General features: G+C 39.8%; 2 protein-coding genes across 2 annotated transcripts in view; one reads left to right on the top strand and one right to left on the bottom strand.

Annotated features, from left to right (window-relative positions):
• The window catches only part of LOC126191345 (E3 ubiquitin-protein ligase MARCHF2-like), a 62,899-nt gene extending 47,319 nt beyond the window's left edge, over positions 1-15,580 (bottom strand). Inside the window, exons 1-3 of the mRNA XM_049932184.1 lie at positions 15,480-15,580; positions 15,083-15,319; positions 14,808-14,940 (exon numbers count right to left, since the gene is read on the bottom strand). Of these exons, the coding sequence (XP_049788141.1) occupies positions 14,808-14,940; positions 15,083-15,172 (223 nt within the window). The 5' untranslated portion in view covers positions 15,173-15,319; positions 15,480-15,580. The remainder of the gene's footprint in view (positions 1-14,807; positions 14,941-15,082; positions 15,320-15,479) is intronic.
• A 252-nt stretch (positions 15,581-15,832) lies between these two features.
• Positions 15,833-21,785, top strand: part of LOC126191343 (SUN domain-containing ossification factor) — a 281,108-nt gene continuing 275,155 nt past the window's right edge. Inside the window, exon 1 of the mRNA XM_049932178.1 lies at positions 15,833-15,988. Within this exon, the coding sequence (XP_049788135.1) occupies positions 15,930-15,988 (59 nt within the window). The 5' untranslated portion in view covers positions 15,833-15,929. The remainder of the gene's footprint in view (positions 15,989-21,785) is intronic.

Raw genomic sequence — 21,785 nt, 5'->3', positions numbered from 1 at the left:
AGTTCAGGATCTTCAGAGGAATTCTGTGATGTGGAATTCTCATGAGGTGTTATTTTCAATATTTACGATCTTTTTGAATTTTTTCATTCATGCTGAAAATACTTAATTCTGTTCTAATACCTTTGTTTCTAGTCATCTCTTTTCTTGTGCAGCCTTTTGTCTCTTTTAGAACCCTCATCTCTGCTGTTTGCATTTTATTTTCTTTCCCCCGGAACTGCCATTACTTTACACAATTTCATGATTGTTTCTTTTTGTACTTTATGGCCCAATGTACTGCTAACAGTACCACATACAGCTTGGAATTTGTATGTTTTACTTTCACTATCTATCTGAAACAAGCTGCATAAATATTTAGTCAGACCTTGATAAGATTTCAGACCAGTACAATGGCTGGCTACTTGCTTTGAATGTTCACAAATGTAAAATTGTGCACTACATAAAAGGAAAGTATCCTACAACTGTAATATCAATGAGTCACAGCTGGACTCATTCAAATGATACAAATAACTGGGTGCAACACTTTGTATGGATATGAAATGGAACGATCACATGATTATCATCGGTATAGCAGGTGCCAGACTTTGATCTATTAGTAGACTACTGAAGAAATGCATTCAGTTTACAAAGGAGTCTTGTACAAGTCACTTGCGCAATCAAAACATACTACACACATCAAAAAAAAGTTTTGCATCACCCTGCTTCCCAGAATTCCTGAACATAGACGTTGACTGTGGATATTTTATCACAGACACAGTCCCTTTGACTATTCAGAGATGTCACTAAACCCACCCAAAGATGTAAACAACAATGCATGAGCAGTGCCTATTAGATGGAGGGGATCCGACAGCCATTCCACCAGGAAGGAGGTACACGGCTTGTGTTGTCTGTAGTTCAACCATGCCTAGAAAGTCAGTACCGTGGTTTGATCGTGTCCGCATTGTTACTCTGTGCCAGGAAGAGAGCTCTCAACAAGGAAGTGTCCAGGTGTCTCAGAATGAACCTGGGCGATATTGTTCAGACATGTAGGAGATACATAGAGACAGGAAATGTAGACACCTCGCTCAGTCCACCCAAGGGCTACTGCTGCAGTGGATGACAGCTACCTATAGATTATGGCTCGTAGGAACCCGAACAGCAAAGCCACCATGTTGAATAATGCTTTTCACGCAGTCACAGAACATTATGTTACGACTCAAACTGTGCACAATAGACAGCATGATGTGCAACTTCACCCCCGACGTCCATGGTGAGGTCCTTCTTCACAACCACGACACCATGCAGCATGGTACAGATAGGCCCAACAATGTGCTGAATGGACCGCTCGGGATTGGCTTCATGTTTTCTTCACTAGAGTGGCCAGCATGTTCTGCAGACATGCCTGGGATAGATTAAAAGGGTTGTTTGTGGACGACATGACTCACCAACCACACTGAGTGAGCTACACCGTGTCGCTGTTGAGGAGTGGGACAATCTGGACCAACAGTGCCTTCATGAACTTGTGGATAGTATGCCCTAATGAATACAGGCATGCCTCAGTGGAAGAGGACGTGCTACTGGGTATAAGAGGTACTGGTGTGTACAGCAATCTGGACCACGACCTCTGAAGGTCTGTATGGTGGTACAACATGCAATGTGTGGTTTGTGGTTTTCAGGAGCAATAAAATGGGCTGAAATGTTTTTTATGTTGATCTCTATTCTGATTTTCTGTACAGGTTCCGAAACTTTTGGAACCAAGGTGATGCAAATTTTGTGTGTGTGTGTGTGTGTGTGTGTGTGTGTGTGTGTAATACTGCTTAAGCGTGTGGGTATGGTACCAAATTGGACTAATGGGGATGTTGAATGTATACAGGGAAGGACATGTCTGACACTTGGGAGAGGCTTACAGAGATGCTGAAGAAATTTAAATGGCAGATTCTTTAAGACAGATGTAAACTATCCTGAGAAAGGCTATTAACAATGTCAGTTCAAGTGAGAAAATGAGAGTTGTAAACTATCCTACGCTTTATCATTTGCGCAAGACATAATAATTAGGTATGCACCAAATAAAGAATTTTGTTCAAAACCACCTGAACTAGCAAACTGCACCAAGGAAGTGCTAGCAAATGCAAGAAACTTCTGAAATCTCTGCTGCAGCCAGCAATCTTTAGATGAAGCTGGTATGTCTTCTTCGAAACTGTTCCCATTCATGGCACACCATGCACGATTAGAACACGAGGTTCATCATCTTAGCAGGTCTCACAGTTCAGACCCTGACATCCAAGTAATGAAAAATCTATAGCAGCCACACTGTTATTGAAAGCACCCTTGCACTAAGTGGACATACAAGGAAATGAACTGTGTGCACTGTTATAAACACAGATACATAGCAGAACACATACTTCAGTCAGAGCTGAATCCTTTTATGGCACGACCACAGAAATTCAGTCTTTCATTAATAATACACAGCTAATGAATTTTCTTGCCGATATTGGCGCGGCGGTCTACCACAAATGAAGAAGTCTGAGTACAGACTGGTTCACTGGCATTTTATCCTACTTCAGCAAGACTGAAGTCCTATAGCAAACATTACATCACATTTGGTGGTGAACATACAGTAAGAAAATTGTACAAGAATCCAGCCGTTCAGTTGCGATTTTTGTTGTGCCTTCAGTAAGAGCACAAATTTGAACTGAAATTGAAGCTTCCATCGCTTTCAGGTTTCTAATAGTAGATGACTTCAACATTTTATGTGCTATGGTATCATATGATGATCTCTGAACGTCAAGCATTGGATTTTCTGATCTCTGTTCTCCAGGTTTATGATGTCTAAACAATTATGTGGCACACATTCAGTTAATAACTTTTGCAACACTTCATTATTTCTAAACCCGACCAGCCCCAGTAACATAACAAGAACACCTCAAAACACAGTAAAACTTTAGTGAAACACTATGTCCTCACACATATCACATCTAGTCAATGGGCAACTCTTTATAGTTTTATGAAAACTGAATGGTTCCCTCCATATTTGCAGTGGTTTCAAAGCAACTGAACACATTAACGCTGATGTGTACCCCATTACAAAGCCAAAAGAACTCTTGTCAGAAGTGACTACTTTTCCAAGATAAAGCCAGCTGCAGCATACTGGTAATTGCAGCTAGATAAACATAAAACCTGTAATGGTAATTAAAATGTCAGTCAGATCACACAGATTTAACAGACTACCTTTCAGAATCTGTAGCACACTGCAATTTTTGCAACATTACTTGCAATACCAATTCAAATGAGTCTTAACACAGTTAACTACTCATAGATGTAATTGTCACTGGTACACGGGGACACCACCCAGAAAAACCCATGTATGCTCTTCCACATGTTACGGCAAGGGATAGAAGTGTAATCTACACTGAGAGCCAAAGAAACTGGTACACCTGGCTGATGTCATGTAGGGTCCCTGCAAGCACATAGAAGCCACAACACAAAGTGGCTTGGACTCTACTAATATCTGAAGTAGTGCTGGAGAGAAATGACACCTGGAATCCTGCACGTCTGTCCATAAATCTGCAAGAGTACAACGGGGTGGAGACATTTTCTGAGCAGCATGTTACAAGGCATCCCAGATATGCTCAATAATGTTCATGTCTGGGGAGTTTGGTGGTCAGCGGATGTGTTTAAACTCAGAAGGGCGTTCCTGGAGCCACTCTGCAGCAATTCTGCACCTGTGAGGTGTCACATTGTTCTGCTGGAATTGCTCAAGCCCATCGGAATGGATCCAGGTGATCAGATAGGATGCTTACGTAGGTGTCACCTGTCAGAGTCATATCTAGACACATCAGGGGTCCCATATCACTCCAACTGCACACGCCCCAAACCATTACAGAGACTCCACCAGCTTGAACAGTCCCCTACTGACATGCAGGGTCTATTGATTCAAGAGACTGTCCCCATACCCCTACACGTCCCTCTGCTCAATACAATTTGAAACAAGGATCTTCCAACCAGGCAACATGTTTCCAGTCATCAGTAGTCCAATGTCAGTGTAGACACGCCCAGGCGAGGAGTAAAGCTTTATGTCATGCACTCATCAAGGATACACGAGTGGGCCTCTGGCTCCAAAAGCCCATATCAATGATGATTCATTGAATGGTTTACACACCAACACTTGCTGATGGCCCAACGTTGAAATCTGCAGCACTTTGCAGAAGGGTTGCACTTCTGTCATGTTGAATGATTCTCTCAGTTGTCATCAGACCTGTTCTTGCAGGATTTTTTTCTGTCCACAGTGATGCCGGATGTTTTACTGGATTCCTAATATTCACAGTACACTTGTGAAAGGGTTGTAGGGGAAAACCCCACTTCATCGCTACCTCGGAGATGCTGTGTCCATCGCTCACACACCAACTATAACACCACTTTCAAACTCACTTAAATCTTAATAAAATGTCACTGCAGAAGAAGTAACCAATCTAACAACTGCAGTGCCTTATTCTGCCTCTGTATTTGAATAAGCATGTCTATACCAGTTTTTTTGGGACATCAGTATAAATAAGCATGATTTGTGTTATTTTTTTTTTTTCAAATCCAAGTTGAATGTCTAGGTCATATCTTGAGGTACAGAGGTTAAAACCAACCACACCATAAGTAGAAGCCATAGACAAAAATCAAGTGCCTACAAGCTAAAAATACCTCCAACAATTATTGGAAAAATTAATTATGCCAAATTTATATCAAGTGGTGCCCAGATTGCCAGAGCACTCAATAACTTATAGAGGAATGGAGTAAAATATGAATGACCCCATAGCCCCACAACAATTATCAAAAATTAAAACTGAGTCATATGTATGATTCCTGTCTATCAACTTACAACCTGTTCATGTTACTTATCTTGGGTATTGATGCCTCAAAGCACAGCATGGGGGCAGTACTCTCCCACAGAACTGACTGGTATGAACAACCTGTCTCATATGCCTCCAAAACTGATTTCATTTCAGATACTTTATTCACACATGGAAAAAGTTCCTGCAACCTGTTTTGGGAATCAAAAATTTCACCCATGTCTCTATGGTCCTAAATTCCACCTAATCACCCATATCAAACCTTTAATTTCCTTTTTCAGACTCAAGAATTTGCTTTGCTACAGTACATAATTTTTTTTGTAATGTGAAATACATTAATGCAATGTTCATACTGCTGTTTGCTATCAAAAAAGTAAATGACTAATGTTGAAGTTATCCACTGTTTCCACCAAAGTTCGACTTTAGCACCCATGTACATCTGCACAAATGAAAAATTGAATAATGCAAGAACAACCCAGTTTGTATAGCCTCCTAATGGGTGGTTCCATTTTAAAATATTGACTACACTTCTGTCCAAGATCCAAACAATGCATGTCACATTAACCCAAATGAACTCTGTTGCAAGTTTAATAAACTAGCAGGTATTGGCGGTGAAATAATGTTCACTTTTCTAAAGACAATTTACTGTAGAAACATTAAATGAAATGTCCTTTCACACTACCCACAACAGTTTAATATTTGTGAATCACCCAATTTCTCAAGAACTTCACTCAGTGGAAGCGGCATAAAAAAGCAAACACATCTTTTTGAAGTACTTTATGTGCCTTTTCTGCACGATATCCTTAGATGAAATGGTGGCCAAGTGGTTAGCATCACGGCTTCTTAATTTTGTGCCCCGTGTTTAAAACCTGATTATTGTTTTTATTTTATTTTTATTGTTTTCATTTACCTACCATAGAAGATTACTACTTTCATGTTTCTTATCAAATTAGGGGATACAAGGGGGTTATATTACCTGTAATGTTACAACTGGGCCTCACAATAAGTTCCACGCATTTATTATATTATACATGTGTGTGTATGGTATGTTGAGGGGTTACAATCCTTTTTGATTCTCATATCAGTTCTTATATTTTATTCGTATGTTCATTCTTCAAAAATGATTTGGTGCATTCACTTGGACAATACCAATTGTAGGAAAATTCGAAACAGATTTCTGAATACCACAAGCATTGGGCAAAGGCAGATTTGCCACAGCAACACTTCTTTGTATTAATCTCACTCAGGAAAGAAATATGGTTAACACTGGTGAATATTTCATGTCGTCGTCATTGTTGTTGTTGTTGTTGTTGTGGTCTTCAGTCCCGAGACTGGTTTGATGCAGCTCTCCATGCTACTCTATCCTGTGCAAGCTTCTTCATCTCCCAGTACCTATTGCAGCCCACATCCTTCTGAATCTGCTTAGTGTATTCATCTCTTGGTCTCCCTCTACGATTTTTACCCTCCACGCTGCCCTCCAATACTAAATTGGTGATCCCTTTATGCCTCAGAACATGACCTGCCAACCGATCCTCCCTTCTTGTCAAGTTGTGCCACAAGCTCCTCTTCTCCCCAATCCTATTCAATACCTCCTCATTAGTTATGTGATCTAAACATTTAATCTTCAGCATTCTTCTGTAGCACCACATTTCAAAAACTACTATTCTCTTCTTGCCTAAACTATTTATCGTCCATGTTTCACTTCCATACATGGCTACACTCCATACAAATGCTTTCAGATACGACTACCTGATACGACTACCTGACACTTAAATCAATACTCGATGTTAACAAATTTCTCTTCAGAAACGCTTTCCTTGCCAGTGCCAGTCTACATTTTATATCCTTTCTACTTAGACTATCATCAGTTATTTTGCTCCCCAAATAGCAAAACTCATTTACTACTTTAAGTGTCTCATTTCCTAATCTGATTCCCTCAGCATCACCCGACTTAATTCGACTACATTCCATTATCCTCATTTTGCTTTTGTTGATGATCATCTTATATCCTCCTTTAAAGACACTGACCATTCCATTCAACTGCTCTTCCATGCCCTTTGCTGTCTGACAGAATTACAATGTCATCGGCGAACCTCAAAGTTTTTATTTCTTCTCCATGGATTTTAATATCTACTCTGAATTTCTTTTGTTTCCTTTACTGCTTGCTCAATATACAGATTGATTAACATCGGGGAGAGGCTACAAGCCCGTCTCACTCACTTCCCAACCACTGCTTCCCTTTCATGCCCCTCGACTATTATAACTGCCATCTGGTTTCTATACAAATTTTAAATAGCCTTTCGCTCCCTGTGTTTGACCCCTGTCACCTTTAGAATTTGAAAGAGAGTATTCCAGTCAACATTGTCAAAAGCTTTCTCTAAGTCTACAAATGCTAGAAACGTAGGTTTGCCTTTCCGTAATCTTTCTTCTAAAATAAGTCTTAAGGTCAGTATTGCCCCACGTGTTACAATATTTCTACAGAATCCGAACTGATCTTCCCCAATGTCGGCTTCTACCATTTTTCCATTCGGCTGTAAAGAATTTGCATTATAGTTCAATTCTTTTATCTTGGCGGCTCACGCATGCCCGCCCAGACGCGGGAGATTTCTGCGTTGCCAGTTGCACACGACGTACACGCCAATAGAAGCAGCGCCATAGTATAGCATAGTTCGCAAGCTTACGTGTAGGGGGGAGCGCGCGCAGTTCATGAAGTAAAGCCACCACGGCCGCATTAACCCTTTCGCTGCTACAAAGACGTGCTCCCTGCATTCCGCGCTGTGCGCGATTTTGTCACTGCACTGCTCGCCTGTGCAGACACATCGTGTTCCGACTGCTTTGACACTCTTATCAATCGATTTCACAAAAACTATTTGGCCCAAAAATTAGATTTTTACACATCATCTTGACTGATACCTTCTCCCCCCCCCCCCCCCCTCATCCACTAAGCGAAATTTCTCTGAAATCAGGTTATGGCACTTGCTGTTGTCCCCTTGTACATTGCCTAATGCAAAATGGCTGTGAGGTAGTTATCTTGCTGTCACTATCTCACCATATTACCAGCCTTTTGCATTCTGACCGCTGGCAGATGGTGAACACTCCGTGCCAGGTGGGAGAGTATACGTGTTAACTTTGCCAACCAATTCCTCTGTGTCTAGGATGAACTACATATCCCAATCTCTAAATTCTTTTAACTGGTATGAACAGCACCATATACACAAGTAATTATCAGAGCCTTACGGAATATCTTTGCCACATACCGCACCCTTGGGAACCATTGTGACAGTCAAGTCCTCAAGTCACGATGCATAAAAACACAGTCTCAGAGCTTGCAACTCAGTTCCTGGCTTCATGTAGGACCACACTGATCCCATGGCTGCTGTGCGATTGCCATCTTTGGACACTGGTAACTTTAACTAACACCTCTGCCACGCCAGCACAGCAACAGCACATGTTACTGTGTGAGTTCATGTCCACTCTTTTGGCTGGGTCCCAGCCTGGCTCCCCAGCAACATCATAGCCACCCACAACCAAAAAATGTTTGTAACAAAGGCAACAGCTCATTATCTGAACAGTTTGCTTTCAGTGAGAAGGCAGTCATCTGGATGCCAACATCTGACTCCAGTTATGAGATACCACCACTGCTATATGCAGCTGACACTGAGATCATGGAGCCTCTTCCACCGACATTGCCCTATGTCAAGCTGGCTCCGCCAACACATCACTGGCTGACACACACACACACACACACACACACACACACACACACACTTCCTGCCCTTCTTATTATGTCAGTCCCATTGTTGGTAGGGACACTTTTAACCCTATACGTTAATTATGGTGATTTGGAGGGGGGGGGTCAGGGAAAAAAACGTTATACATCTATCTTCAGACAGCACGATCAGTAACCTAAGATCATTGCGACCATAGATTTTATCAACTGCTTCAAGATAGCATAGCATGATTAGCACATGGACAGAATCACCAACGTTGTCTACCTCACATACTCTTGTCACTGCCTAGCAGAGCACAATCACTTCAGACTGTCCTGAGCTTTTACTGACAACTCTCGCTGGTACCTTGATACAATCTATTTGTGATTTATTCTGTTATATTTGGTGACCATTTTTACTCTCGCAGAATTGCAAATTTACTTTGTGGATCTTTTGGCTGACAACCTACAATGTTTACAAGACATGGACTGGTCATTCAGGCTTTCAGTGTATTCTGTATCATGCAAAATAAGTAACTTATTGCACTAACCAAGTATTACAGTATTGTAAGGAAGACAAATGAAGTGCAGCACATATTAATGTCACATGCCTCCCCCCCCCCCCCCCCCCATTTTCTCCCGAAAGGTAGATGGGGGATAAATGGGCTTTAACATCTTTCTGTATAATTATAATGCACAATTTGTTCACCATCATCTGAAACTAAAGAAAGTGTGATTTCAGCTGATTCCCCTGATCTCTGTGGACCTGAAGGTACAAAGATGGATACTTCATTGGCTGGAACAGAGTGGGAAATAGTGATTGGCTTTAGTTTATTATTTATCAGAAGTTAGTGTTCTTCGAGCAGCTGGCAAAGCCACAGACAGCTGCTGCTACTGTGTGCTGGACTGTCATGAAAAATAAATATTGTAGTGATTGTCTTATGGGAATGCAGCCAACACACTCATAACCAACTCAACAAAACTAAAAATAACTTTTCGGGGGGCACCACCTTGAAGTACTGGTTATGTTGGTGGAGATGCTTGCAGGATCTCTTGAAGCTGAGGGCTATGCTGACTAGGGCAGCTACTAGTGGGGCCTCCCATGCCAGACAGACTTCAGTGGATGAACCAGACAGTGTGTCTCGCAACAGCCATCTCTCTCATATCCAATTCCATAACCCTTCCCCAATTCCCAAGACACCCACTCCAAGGTGTGATGCAATCCATGCCAAGCAAGGGCTGCATGGCAGTGGTGAAGTTTTATCATTGATGGTGACTCAGGCATACCAGGCAAGCTACCTGAGTAATTAGCCTTGCACTTCGTGTGGCTGTGTTGTTGAGCAAATAAATCCCCAATTCTTGTAGGATCAAAATGGAAAACAGAAAAGAACAAAACAAAACAAAGACATGAAAAATCACCACTTAAGTTGGACTGGTTCAAGATCAAATCCTTGTCTGGACCACATGAGAAAACTTCTCTAAGGACAGAAAGAGAAGGCGAAAAATGACTTCCTAACAGATCTCTTCTATCTCCAAGACAGGGAATAAGGGAAGAGCCCAATATTCCCAATTCTTACAATACTCAGAACCACAAAAAGTTGAGCCAAATATAGGAAAACATACCCTTAGTACCGCACTCTTGGTTTTAAGGATGAAGGTTATCCAACAGGTGTATCCACTGATCCACATTACCTTACAACAGATGGAGCTTGTTCTGATGGCTCTCTCTGAAAAGACTTGTGAGGGCACAAATCCAGGCCCCAAATTCAGGAGAGTCTCCCTGGACTAAGGTGCTTTACTTTTTGTCTGGGAGGGAATAGGAAAAGTAAATTGTCTTCAGGAGATGGTGCCGAAGATAGCCGTTTGGGCGTTGGCAACAGTGCTGGTCGAGACAATAGCCGAGCTCTTCCAGACCACAAAGATATCAGTTTGGGACAAACTTTGAGGATATTCCTTCAGAAACTGTTTGAGAAACTAAGTGAAAATCACCAGAGTCAGAGAGATTGTTCCATGCTTTTCAAATTTCTTTATTACAGCTCTCTACCACGTTTCATTAAAAGAAGCAGCAGCAGCAGCAGCAGCAGCAGTGCAGTCGAGACATCCAGTTGCCTACTGCACGTGTATGCACAATGTTCTGCAATGCTGATAGAGCACGGTGCGACTGAGTGGTGGCCTAATGTCACTGCTTCTGTCAGCAATGTCCCCCCACACTCGGCAGCTAAGACAGTGATGGCCAGCATGTGGCTGTTGCCTGCAGCACTGCCCATCTGGCAACAATGGGTGATGCAGTGACAGTGACCCAGGGCAGTAGTGCTGTGGTTGGTGCATTATGTTCCAGGACTTGGCTGGCCCTGCAGCGGTTCTGTGTCTCTTGGTGTCGGGGCGAACTACCCCCTGATGTGAGGTGGAACTGTATACCCAGTACAGCATTCCGGATGGTGCTCCAAATGTCACTGCTGTTGCTCACCACCATGGTAGTGCTACAATACCAACACAAGGTGACTTCAGTACAAAAGTGGCTAGGTATTTGCTTGCTCATGGCCAGCACTTGCTTGGGCTTTGGTATGCCCTGTGGCATATTTATTCAACACCTCAGCAGTTGCTTGTGTGAAAAGGCTTTCATCTTCTTCTGTCTGGGTGCTGCTGTGTCAACTATTGCCACATCTCGTCCGGCTGGCTGGCTTCACATGTGAAGGCTGTGTTGTGTTTTGCAAGGCGTAACATCTGCACTTACCTGTGGCTGAGTCTGCTGTAACCTGCTGCTTATTTCGTGCATTTGACCGAATTTGGTCAGTGTGCTACATTGCCCTCCCTCTTAACATGACCCAGTTCCTCATGCCACCTTAACTAAACTACCTTTAATTTGAAATACCCTGGTATTTCCCTTAAGCACCACTTAACCCCAGCCCCTTAGTTTTCTGCTCAACTTAATTTATTGTTACAATTCTCTCTAGTGCCTCTTAAGCCTTGGGAATCCAGTCTACTGGAATTTGAACGATGGCTCAGGCTGAACATTATCTTGTTCTCCACTTTTTGTGCATGTGAACAAGGATTATACTTAGCAGAGTAACTGTTGCTGCAGTAACTGATATGGAAATGGTCAACGTCATTCCCCTCCAGTATTCATTCTCCCTATACAATTCACATGCTGCATCAGTGTCTCCACAGAGATTCCAGCCCCCTGACCAGCAATGAGTTTGTACATGGACTGTATTAACTCTGATGCCAACATATGGTTTAACACAGATTCATAGCTGGTAACATTCCCACAGGGTTCCTCTGGCCAATACAACAGAGACTGCAAAATGCTTAGATGGGTTATTCCTGAAATTGTGGCAGGTAGATAGAAAGTAAGTTCTGTTATTTTACATGATGACCCATTTTTTAATAATCCACTCCCATCCAACTCAAACCACCCTGATATCTTGAATTTTCCCTGCTAACAAAACTGGCTATGACTATTTCTTTGTCAAAAGTAGAGTACAACCAACATGCCACAACCTGCTGGAAGTACAACTTGGGCCTAATGACCTCCTTGGAATCATCCTGCCCTTTGTGACCAAACAGTAGCTTCAATGCGCCCGAATTCTGACTCTACCTGACACTACCCTGTTTGGACAAACTAATCTCACTTCTGTAATTCTGCTCCTTCCATTTCTGCTCTTATCTTCCACAACCAATTACAACCTCTACTCTGACAAACTACAGCACTCCCCACTTAACAGGCTGTGGGTATACTACCTAACATTGGTACCATGCCTGCCTGTCTCTCTCTCTCTCTCTCTCTCTCTCTCTCTCTCTCTCTCTCTCTCCCCCCTAGAACAGAACTGTAAACATACACCTTTGCGCCATCTGCCCTTGCTTCTAATGTGGCTAGGTTAAAATAAAAGGGTACATTTTTATGATTATGTTCAAAGACCAACCCTAACTCTGGTAGTATCTCTTTTTGCACTTTCCATTTAAGGCACAAGTTCCACAAGGCTACCACTCTGATAATGACTACTAATCTGGTTGACCTGCATCATCTTGTCTCTGACTTATCTCACCTGAGGACAGGTATACCTATTAACCTTTCTTCCTCCTAAAGCCCCTGCTGCAGTTCAATTTGCCTATAGTAAACAGTACACTACACCTGTATCTATTGCTGCTCTGCCTACAACCTCTCACTTGTTATTCTGTGCCTTCTTTTATCTTTTCTCTTTCCAGTGTGGCCCTCCAATTCCCATAATAATCTCTGGCCACATACCTGAAATAGATATCCCAATTGGTAGGGTGTGCACCCACATAATGGCCTAGCATCTTCCCTATACTTCTGTGCACCCTTTCTGTTATGTAGCTTGGGGACAGAGTTCTCAATTTCTTCATACAACAGCTTACACAATTCCTTGAACAAATCAAAGAAAGTTGGTTCCCTGTTTCAGTATTATCATTTCAGTTACCTCGAACTTCAGTATTCAGTTATTTACGAGTCCTGGAGCCACTGTTGCTGCCAGTTTGTTTGGCATTGCTACTATTTCCACATATCTCAAAAAATGATCTATAATATGGGTACTTATTTATTCTCTGCATGCACTTCACTGAAAGGACCTAAGACATAAATCCCAAGAATTTCAAACAGTGTTAATGCTTCAGGTAACCTCTGCAATGGTACTCCCATTCAACTCAAATCCACACTAAGATTCTCTGCACATACTGGTTCACACATGTATTCCTATTCTTCCATCAATAACTCTCCACTGCTCTCCTGTTGGGAGCCCTATGCCCTCCATGACCAGCTAACATGTGATCATGTGTTCCCTTTTAGCACCCTAGCCCTCAGTTTTGCTGGTACTATTACTTGGGGCACTAATTTTGTTTCTTTGTACAACAACCCATCCTGCTACAAATTGTGTTGTCTACTACACTGCTCAGACTTCTCATACATCTTCAGCATTGTCTGCCACTTCTTAAGCATGTTACCACCTATTTGCAACACTGCTACTTTCCTACTTCTGCCATCTGCATTCCATGTTTCTTTTCAGATTTACATACAACACAGTATATCTCAATCATACCACCCATCCTGTCAACCCCCTAGACTGGCCCCTCAACCTCAGTAATCCCTTCAATGCTACATGACCTATCATCTACATGGATACTCTGCGAATCAACTTAAGTGCCTGGCAGAAGGTTCACTGAACCATCTTCACAAAAATTCTGTATTATTCCAATCTCAAACAGTGCACAGAAAAAACAAACACCTGTATCTGTTTGTGTGAGCTCTGATTTACCTTACTTTATTATGATGATCATTTCTCCCAATGTAGGTCGGTGTCAACAAAATATTTTCACATTCGCAGGAGAAAGTTTGTTATTGAAATTTCCACGAGATCTGAAATATTTCAATAATTTCCAGTGTGTTTCCATCATAAGGCACATATGCAAAGAGAACGTGCTCTATAAAACACTGGTTTACGTCACCTAAAACTATCATATTGATGAATGTACACCAATACAGAGTACAAATAACTGCCATCTGATATTATCTCCAAGATTTCTTGGCATTTTTAATGCCATACTTTCTGGTGTGCAGCCAAGTTGTTGATTCCATTTGGGTCAGAGTCTAGGCAGCGTGCATGTGTAACAACTCATAGCGCCTGCAAAGTGTGGGAAGAATTTCTCATCAAAGTACTGTGCACACAAACTAAATACGTAAAAAACTCTGACGAGGACATGAAAATACATTATTTGAAATCTCTTTCAAGCCTGCCTTTTGTCATCATGGAAGCACCCACACCTATAAAGTATTTTTTGTACGATTTTGTAAATTCTTTTTTGTTGTAAGCTGCCTAACGTTTTTGTTACTATTCTTACCACCAGGTTACTTGATAATGCCCTAGAGGGCAAACTTAGCTATTCGATAAAGTAATTAAGAATTAATTAAAAAAATGGCCTCCTGCAAATTGAAGACTACTACTGAAAAATTTACTGCAGCTGCTGACACAAGCATAACGAAATGTAGTTTCCGCTGCGAAGAAACTTCTGTTTTCCTTTCAAAACAGTGCATCTTCACCAGAAGATATTAAAATGTACTGATAATTTTCGTTCCAAGTAAACTGCGAGAAAAGAAGGCTAAAGAAATGCAGCATAATTTTACTAAAAATACATACAGCTTTGGCCAAATTTCTATTTGCTCCTGCAGTCTAATCATCAACACATTTAAAAAGAATAGAGCAGATACGCTAATATAACAGACATATTTGTTAAATTTAGTTTTGCTTATAAACGATTAAGTTAGGGCATACCATCGTGACAAATTCTGCATACGACACTCGAGCTTGAAGAAGTTGAATGGAGCGATTTCGACACATTTCCTGTACTTCTTGGTTCACTTTGTTGCAACTGAATCACAATTGGGCTGACGTACAAACGACTTTCCTGGAATAAGTTATATTTACTCCGTTATTACGTCATAACATATATCATGCTCCTGTCAAGCATGTCCGAAGAATGTTTGTAGTTTTGTACTTCTTTTAACTTCACTATCATCTTTCCTATGAATAGCTTTTGCCTACCTTACCTCTGTACTACAAACAGAGCTTGCCTGGGGCGTATTTGGTGAATCAAACAGGTCGTTGCAATGTGAAATTCCTTTCCTTTCTCCGTCCATATTTTGGTACTCAGCCCACTTTATATCTTAAACACTTCGCTCCAGTATATTCTTTCGCATCAATCCAGAAACTGGACATTTTACGAGCAATCTTGAGGCACATCATAAAATCAAACGTAGCTACAACATTAATCTTTGGTTCACGAGCTGTCAAAATAGTCAAAGATGTAAAATAGAGGAGACGCCAATGATATTTTACGAAATCAAAATTATTTTAGTTATTCATTTAGTGATCTATTATTCTTAAATACGGTGTTGATATTGTTTATCTTGTACACTCTTAATGTCACTAGTTGAATGAACGCACCCAAATGATTAAAAAATTACGATAAGTTCGTAAATTGTCACTAGATTCGTTAAAATAGATTTGTAAGTCAGTACTGTTAGCGTGACGTAGGCAACATTGCCATGAAATTGTAATCTGAGAGGAAGAAAGTTCGTTGTCAGTTGCACATATCAGTAACTCTCCCAACTGAAAAAGCCATACGAATCAGTGCACTATTCCAAACAAAAAAAAATAAAATAAATAAAAAATAAACGAAAAAAGTTTTAAACTTTTTGCATGTTGAGTTCACAGAAATGTATGCAGTTCATAAGCATAAACAATGGTAATATTTAAAAAGCTCCGTTTTGACTTATTTAAACCGGAGATAATACAGTACACGTCAAGTTGTTATGGTGGTAACAAGTTTGTTACTTTGACTTGCAAACGCTTACGAAAAATGAATTTGCAGGAAATTAGTAAAAGTTTCATAAAATGAAGAATAGTGTTTCTTTCATCTGTTTATGTTTGTACTGCATTCTGCTTATGCCAAGGTCAGTTTTTTTCCTCTGTCATAAGCTGTATGTTAGTAAATATAATTTTCGAACGAAAGCCTGAAGGATTATTTTGTAGAGCCAGAAAATAAATGCTGTTTTCTCCCATATCATCATCATTGCCACGAAATTATTTCTATGGATTCTATGTGTGTCCGCATTCTAATCCAAATTATATTAATCTTGTAAAACCAATGTCGCGTTCATTGTATTCTGCACCCCTGTCTGCCCCCCAGCAACTAAACGTTATTTACTTTTATTGGCTGATGAAGTTGGTTTGCAATCGTCTACATTCTGGAGAAAAACATTTCCCCTCTATGACGACAGCATAATTAACTTGAGGGCCTACCTGTTTTTACTTCTGATATTTGAAGACAGGAAAAACGGTTAAGATCCAGGATTTCCTTTGTGTTTAAAATACTATTGCCCTTCTTGAATCAGTGGATCCAAGGCTTTCCCAGTCTACATTTATTTTGACATTCAGTTTTTTTGTGTAAAATAATCTTGCATCTGAGATTTTGTATTCAGTGTGTTCAAAAAATGACATTCATGACAGTGTTGAAGACGTTCAAAAACAAAATGCTTTAATACAATGGTTCTCCAATTTTTTTTAAAAAAAGAAAAAACAAAATTAGAACATAGATGTTGCTCTTGCTGTCCATAATTTGTTAGTAAATGTGCTGGTCATTCTGAATGCACATGTGTGCCACCTTTCTGTTGCAAATGCTGAATGGTGTTAAATAAGCAGATATTTATTGGTGTGTTAATATGTACATGAGGAATAATCCAATCTTTTACCTTTGTTCATAATTTGTGTTTTAGAAAATGAGCAGTGGTACTGAAATACTTATCACCCTTACTCGGAAAAACTTACAGATTTATTGGAAAACTGTAATTTCAATTAGGACACTGATCAAAATCTCCCAGCTCCATATGTATGCTTCCCAAGTATTCAGGTTAATGAGTTAAAGTTAACAACAGCAAGTTCTCAGTAATCATTCTGTTAAAGTGTAGTGTAGGATCCCCCAAACTTTCCCCACCTCCATCCCCACTCTTGAAATCCTATTTGTGGTGACAGGCTGCACTGTAGCATATACCAAGGTCTACATAAGGTCAGTGAAACCAACAAATATGAAGGTTGTGGTAACAGACTGTCCTGATGCTTAGCCAGTTATTTACATTCATATCATATTTAATGCACTTGGCCATATTTAAAACACATTTCTTCATAAAAACTACAAAGTAAAATCAGAAAACCTATATTAAATAATGGACATGCCTCAGGTGAATATTTTGATTCGTAGTATTTGCATATATCTCACAATGGTCCAGTGCAGAATTATGATATTTAGCATATACATACCATGAAAAAAGAGAAGTTTTGGTAAATTTGATATTGTCTTTCAGTGAGATTTAGATGTGATGTGAGATTTGAAGTGATGTAATTTTTTAATTAGGCAGCTCATCAAAAACAGCATACTTTCTTTTTACCATTTTATTAATTAATTCATTATGAATTTTATTTCGGATGCACTTAGTTGCACATGATATGATATTGTGTAGGCATCAGGATGATATGTGATTTAAGTTTTGAGCTTTATTAATATTGCTTCATGTAGGCGTATGTGATTTAGTGTAGTATGTACATTAAAAGTTCTGATGTTGTAGTACTTTGTATTCATGAGTACTCATTTTTTCCAACATTTCAGTGCCATAGTTTTAACATTCCTCTGCGAGACTGAAAAAAATATTGGCAAGGAGGGTATTGAACATAAGGCTGTTCTGTAAACTAAGCAACTTTTTAACTTAAATGACAGTGCTGCAGAAACCTAGACTGTTGGTATGATGTACTGTTAAATTTCAGTATTTTAGAAGCAGGAACCTGAATGACATGTTAGTATAACATAATGTGCAGTGTGTTAAATTAAGAGACAAAGAGATATGAGCCAGACCTGGATAACTGTTCGTAGGCTGGTACTCTGGCCAACCTGCATGCAGTTTTTAAGTGGTTCCCCTCACTCCTTTAGGAAGATGCTAGGCTCGTTCCCAAATTCTACTTCAGAGAATACAATAAGCAACCAGTTAAGATATGATAACACATAGAACAAAATTTACACAATTAACGGACTCAGCACATACGATTCCCCTCCCTTAGGTTATCTTGATGACTGTGAGGACATCCAGTCCAAAGTTAAGAAATAAAATAAAATAAAATTTGCCAAATCGTGGCAAAATGGACTTTACACTAAATGGGACAAATACTAGGGAGAAGAAGAAAAAAGCAGGAATGAAGAATAAAAACTATTTGCAGAAAGAGGAATTTTAGTAAATTATGAACAATGGTGGAAGATTAGATTATTCCTCATGTACCTATTAACACACCAATAAATATCTGCTTACAACCTGCTTTTTTTTTAACACAATTCAGCATTTGCATCAGAAAGATAATACAATATGCAGACATTTATAATGGAAGGTTTCTTTCTGTCTTTCTTTTTTTAGTTGTACATTTGTAGATTAGGATTTAATAGGAGATTTGTACTTAGAAAAAAATGAGTGGTTCGAAGTGTTGTGCTGATTGTGGATCAGTTGAACTTACTGATGCTTCTCATTTTCTATGTTCTGTGATGTAAATGGTGATGTGTGGTATGTGATGTTGTAGTGCACAAACAGAAAAAGAACGGAACACTGACAATATATTTTGAGTGTATATTATTTTTTAGGATGTAGGTTGTTGTGACAGGCTGACCTGTTGCATTAAAGTAGTCTAGGTTAGGTGGAAAGCTGACAGTTTAGTTGTGAGAGTTGCCAAAGCTGTATCAAAGGCTTCAGTTAGGTCGTGATTGCTCTTTGATAACATTAAATAGTAGAGAATCAGATGAGAACAGATTGTGCACAACAGTTATAATGAGAAAATAGGTGATGCACATTTATCAGAAAAAGATGATATTTATAAGTGTACACAATTTACTCATATCAGGTTGATTTTTTACTCTCTAAAAAAATTTGAAAAAATTGATCTTAACATTACATCTTGTATTCAAAGAGATGTGTGAATGTTATTTTGTGTGAAACATCGAAGACCCCAAAAATTAATGAATATTGTGTTGGACAGCATTTTGGATGCTGTGTCATAATGCTAGATATCAAAATGTGCATGCTGTAGTAGAGTTGGTGAAACAAGATTTCTGACAGTTGCAGTGCCCTTGGCTGCTTCTCACACCTGCATCAGCCTGTCATGTAACATAATTTTGTATATGTCTCTATGCCAACAGCACATTGTCATCACAGCTCTGTAGTCAACTATTTATTGCCTACAGCCATTTGCACATCTGCATCTACGTAGGTACTCCGCAAGCCAATGTACAGTGCACGGCAGAGGGTACCCCTGTGCCACTACTTGTCATTTCCTTTCCTGTCCCATTCACAAATAGGTTTCTTGTATGTTATCTTCGTGGTCCTTACACACAGTGTGTGTTGGCAGCAGCAGAATCATTCAGCAGTCAGCTTCAAATACCAGTTCTCTAAATTTTCTTAGTAGTGTTTTTTGAAAAGAACGCTGCCTTCCTTTTAGGGATTCACATTTGAGTTCCCAAAGAATCTCTGTAACACTTACATGTTGTTCGAACCTACTGGTAACAAATCTAGCACCCACCTCTGGGTTGGTATGACATCTTCCTTCAATCCAACCTGGTACAGATCATGAACACTTGAGCAGTACTCAAGAATAGGTTGCACCAGCACCCTATATTCGGTCCAATTTACAGGTGAACTGTCCTCACCTAAAATTCTCCCAATAAATTGAAGCTGACTGATTGCCTTCCCTACCACAGTTTTCACATGCTTTTTCCACCTCATATTGCTTTGCATCATTGTGCCCGGATACCTAAATGACTTGACTGTGTCAAACAGGATACTAATAATAGTGTAACTGAACACTACAGATTTGATCTTCCTACTCATCTGCATTAACTCAGATTTTTCCAAATTTAGGGCTAGCTGCCATTCATCACATCAACTGGGAATTTTGTCTAAATCGTCTTGTATGTTCCTACAGTCACTCAACTTTTACACCTTACCGTACACCACGGCATCATCAGCAGACAACCACAGATTGCTGCCCAACCTGACTGCAAAATGATTTATGTATATAGAGAACAACAGTTCTCAATTCTACCACACTTTCGTGGGGCGCTCCTGATGGTACCCTTGTCCCTGATGAACACTCGCTGTTGAGGACAACATACTGAGTTCTGTTATTTAAAAAGTCTTTGAGCCACTCACGTACCTGTCAACTTATTCCATTTGCACATTCCTTCATTAACAGCCTGCAATGGAGTACCATGTCAGAAGCTTTCCAGAAATATAGAAATATGGAATCTGCCTGTTGCCCTTCATCCATAGTTCTCAGTATATCTCGTGAGAAAAGGGCAAGCTGACTTTCTCACGAGCGATGTTTTCTAAAACCGTGCTAAATCATGGATATAAGCCTCTCAAGCTCAAGAAATTTTATTGTATTCAAACTGAGAATATGTTCAAGGGTTCTGCAGCAGGCAGAAGTTAGGGATATTGGTCTGTAATTTTGCAGGTTCATTCTCTTATCCATATTGTATACTAGAGTCACCTGCACTTTTCTCCAGTGGCTTGGGACTTTCTGCTGGGGAAGAGATTCACAATAAGTGCAAGCCATAGAGTACTCATTGTGAAATCAAAGTGCGATTCCATACAGACTTGGTGACTTTGCTTTTAAATCTTTCAGTTGTTTCTCTACATCAGGTATACGTGTTACTGTGTCGTCTCTATGGGAGTCTGTGTGACGGTCAAATGACGGAATGTTTGTACGGTTCTCCTTTGTGAACGATTTCCTGAATGTTAGATTTAAAACTTTGGCTTTCATTTTGTTATCTTTAACTGCCACACCAGACTGGTCAACAAGGGCCTGAATAGAAGCATTATATGTGCTTAAGAATTTTGCATATGACCAGAATTTTCTCATGTTCTCTGCCAGATCTTTTTCTAAGATATAACGGTGGTAGTTATTCTATGCTTCACACATAAATCTTTTTACAGACACATGAATCTCTACCAACCTTCGCTTGTCGTTATTTGCACATTCCCTTTTGAACCGAGATTGCAACAGCCTTCGCATGTTCAGCATCCACCAAATTTCATTATTAAACCATGGTGGGTCTTTGCCATCCTTCATCCAGTTCACAGTTGAAACCTAGCAGCAGCTGTCAGGGACCCTCTTTCAGTGACTCTGCTATAGTTATACATAACAGTTTTCAGATCGACAGCAGGAAATACCTTAAATTTCATAAAAGAGTAAGGGTATGGATACTTTGGATGATTTTCTGTCCAATAGTAGTAATCAAGAACCATGAGAATTGTTTATATTCATCACTAGATTATTTGCACAATATAGTTCCCAATAATTATTTAAGATTTTTGTGGCTTTCGTGAATCAGTTCAGGAAAATGGTGGGGTGGTTTCTTCAGAAGACCACAGTCGGTGGCTGGCCCTATCATCATAAAACCTTACTTATATAATTTATCTGTAGCTACCTACTTTCAGTGTATTTTGATGAAAAATCTTGTATTATTGTGAGGTGACCCTCGGAAAAACAATAAATAAATAGGTCATTTTGCAGCTTGTTTATAGAAACCCAACTTTCATGAGTTGCATGTGAAAAAAATTATTAAATATTGTTTTATTTGACAGTGTATAACATAAAAAAGATGAGTGGAATATTCAGATAAATTTAGGGCTTTCAGCTGGTTGTTGGTTGTTGTTCAAT

The sequence above is a fragment of the Schistocerca cancellata genome, chromosome 6 (assembly GCF_023864275.1).
Source record: "Schistocerca cancellata isolate TAMUIC-IGC-003103 chromosome 6, iqSchCanc2.1, whole genome shotgun sequence".
NCBI lineage: Eukaryota > Metazoa > Arthropoda > Insecta > Orthoptera > Acrididae > Schistocerca > Schistocerca cancellata.
Note: the sequence above shows the minus strand (reverse complement) of the source record. Positions and strands in the feature narration are given on the sequence as shown.